Below are 2,567 nucleotides of genomic sequence, written 5' to 3' on the forward strand. Positions count from 1 at the left end.
ATGAAGATGAAGGTTTTTTGGTGGTAGTTAGGTAATGAGGACTCACCTTCACTAATAAGTTACATGTCATTATAAACCAGGTTTGGGGTAGTTTGTCCTTATAGCCAGGTGCAGACACAGCAATAGGAACCAGCCCTGAGCAGAAGATCCCCTTTGCCAGACCATGTATGAACTGACTCTTTGATCTTGAACTTCAGGTGGCAGAACTGTAAGTCACTTGTGTGTGCTTTCATGCATCATGCACTCTAGTGTATTCTATTTTTCATATTGAAAAAATAACATAGTAGGTCTTTTGGCTTTGCTTGAGATAGCAAGAAGTTCCCATAAATATTCAAGATAACAAAAAAGAGGAAACAGTAGCTTTGTGAGACAGAAAAAACTCATTGAGAATCATTCCTGCTATGAATTCATCAATTCACTGTCTACCGCAACAGGAAGGAAAATTTGGCTAAGGTTGTCCAGTAAAATTCTATGAGGGTGCCTGGGAGCAAGAGAGAATTACTGACCCAGGACTGATGACACTCTGCATTTCTCACCAGACATGGACCAGTGTGTGAAGTGTCCAGCTCATCAGTATGACAACACGGAGCAAAACACCTGTCTCCAAAAGGCTGTGACCTTCCTGGCCTATGAAGACCCCTTGGGCATGGCTCTGGCCTGCACGGCTCTCTGCTTCTCTGCACTCACAGCTGCTGTCCTTGGGGTCTTTGTGAAGCACAGAGACACCCCCATAGTCAAGGCCAACAACAGGGCTCTCAGCTCCATCCTGCTCATCTCCCTCACCTTCTGTTTTCTCTGCTCTCTGCTCTTCATTGGCCGTCCCGGCACAGCCACCTGCATCCTGCAGGAGACCACATTTGGACTGGTGTTCACTGTGGCCGTTTCCACGGTCCTGGCCAAAACTGTCACTGTGATTCTGGCCTTCAACGTCACTGCCCCAGGGAGAAGGATGAGGCGGTGCCTGGTGTCAGGGGCACCTAACTTCATCATTCCCAGCTGCTCCCTCATCCAGCTGACTCTCTGTGGAGTCTGGCTGGGGACCTCTCCTCCCTTTGTGGACACAGACACACACTCTGAACATGGCTGCATCATCATCACGTGCAACAAGGGCTCAGTCATTGCCTTCTACTGTGCCCTGGGATACCTGGGCTCCCTGGTCCTGGGAACCTTCACGGTGGCCTTCCTGGCCAGGAACCTGCCTGACACCTTCAATGAAGCCAAGTTCCTGACCTTCAGCATGCTGGTGTTCTGCAGTGTCTGGCTCACCTTCCTCCCTGTGTACCACAGCACCAACGGCAAGGTCATGGTGGCTGTGGAGGTCTTCTCCATCTTGGCCTCCAGCGCAGGGCTCCTGGGCTGCATCTTTGCCCCCAAGTGCTACATAATTCTCATAAGACCTGACAAGAACTCTCTGAAAGGTTTGAAGGACAGAAGTTCAATGGGAAATAGGCATTCTGAAAGTTAGCTCAGATGTCTCTGTTACATTTTAACAGTTCTGGGAAAGCACAGCAAAACCAACTGACTTTGCATTTCTGATCTTATACAGTAAGTAGAGCCACTTAATTTTTTCATCAACAAGATCTGTCTCCTTTTCAAAAAGAGTGTTGCATAAAAGTAACCACAAGCAGCCGTTTAGGTTCCCAAACAGAATATTATCTCAGTGTAGTGGCTATTCCTAAATAGGTTTACTTAGAATTATTTGATGTATTTAGTTTATTTATTTGCCAACTGTAAAGATTAATGTTTAGATAAAATGTGTAATATTTAATGCTGATTTTCTGCTGTCCTGTGTGTGTGTATGTGTGTGTATCAATGTAAGTTCTGTAAAGTATTCACTATTTTTTCTGAGTGCATTTTTCTTTTACACCTATAGAATACATTATCCAAAGCTTCTTTTTCTCACTTCTTTATGTTTTTATTCATGCACTAGAGTCACACCTATGTTGGGGCTCATTTGGACATACTCATACATGGAAGGAATATAACTTGCTTCATTTCAGTCCCCAGTACCTCCTCTTTCCTTTCCCTCCTGTCTCCCCATTTCCCTTCCTCTATTCTCCTGGTCTTCTTGCTTTATATCTATAGATTTTTCTAATTAGTGCTTTATAGATACACATAAAGGTGGAACTCTGTGGCGTATTCGTGTATGTACATAGCACCATGTGGTCCATTTCGCTCCACCAGTCCTCCCCATCCCCTTGCTCTGCTCCACTGACCTCTCTTTTCTTTTCATGGGACTCTCCCAACTCCTCTTCCCCTTAGGTTGACCTAGCTTCTGCACATAAAGAAAACATTCGACCCTGCCTTTCTGGGTCTGGCTCATTTCACGAGGTGGGATGTTCTCCTGCTAGAGATGTCAGCGGCATCTGTCCCTCTCTTCTTTAAGAAGAAGTGTCTGCCTGGGCTTCTGCAGGCTTGGGTTGTGGCTCGAACTGGATTTCATACTCCTAGAGCTGAGACTGCAGCTCAGAGGCAGCGCACCTGCCCAGTAAACATACGTTGGATCCTTAGCACTGGAAGCAAAAAAAGAGAAAGAGAAAACAACATGTTTTAGTAGAAAAAAATAA

The 2,567-nt window shown here is 45.5% G+C and overlaps 1 protein-coding gene across 1 annotated transcript; it reads left to right on the plus strand.

The window, feature by feature from the left end:
• The first annotated feature begins 541 nt into the window (after positions 1-541).
• Positions 542-1,465, plus strand: LOC124092188 (vomeronasal type-2 receptor 116-like). Its single transcript, XM_046443654.1, has one exon. The coding sequence runs from the start codon at positions 542-544 to the stop codon at positions 1,463-1,465; it is 924 nt and encodes a 307-aa protein (XP_046299610.1).
• The last annotated feature ends 1,102 nt before the right edge of the window (positions 1,466-2,567 follow it).

This window comes from Marmota monax, unplaced genomic scaffold, assembly GCF_021218885.2.
Source record: "Marmota monax isolate L192 unplaced genomic scaffold, Marmota_monax_Labrador192_F-V1.1 WCK01_AAM20220418_F8-fsc00102, whole genome shotgun sequence".
NCBI classification, from domain to species: domain Eukaryota; kingdom Metazoa; phylum Chordata; class Mammalia; order Rodentia; family Sciuridae; genus Marmota; species Marmota monax.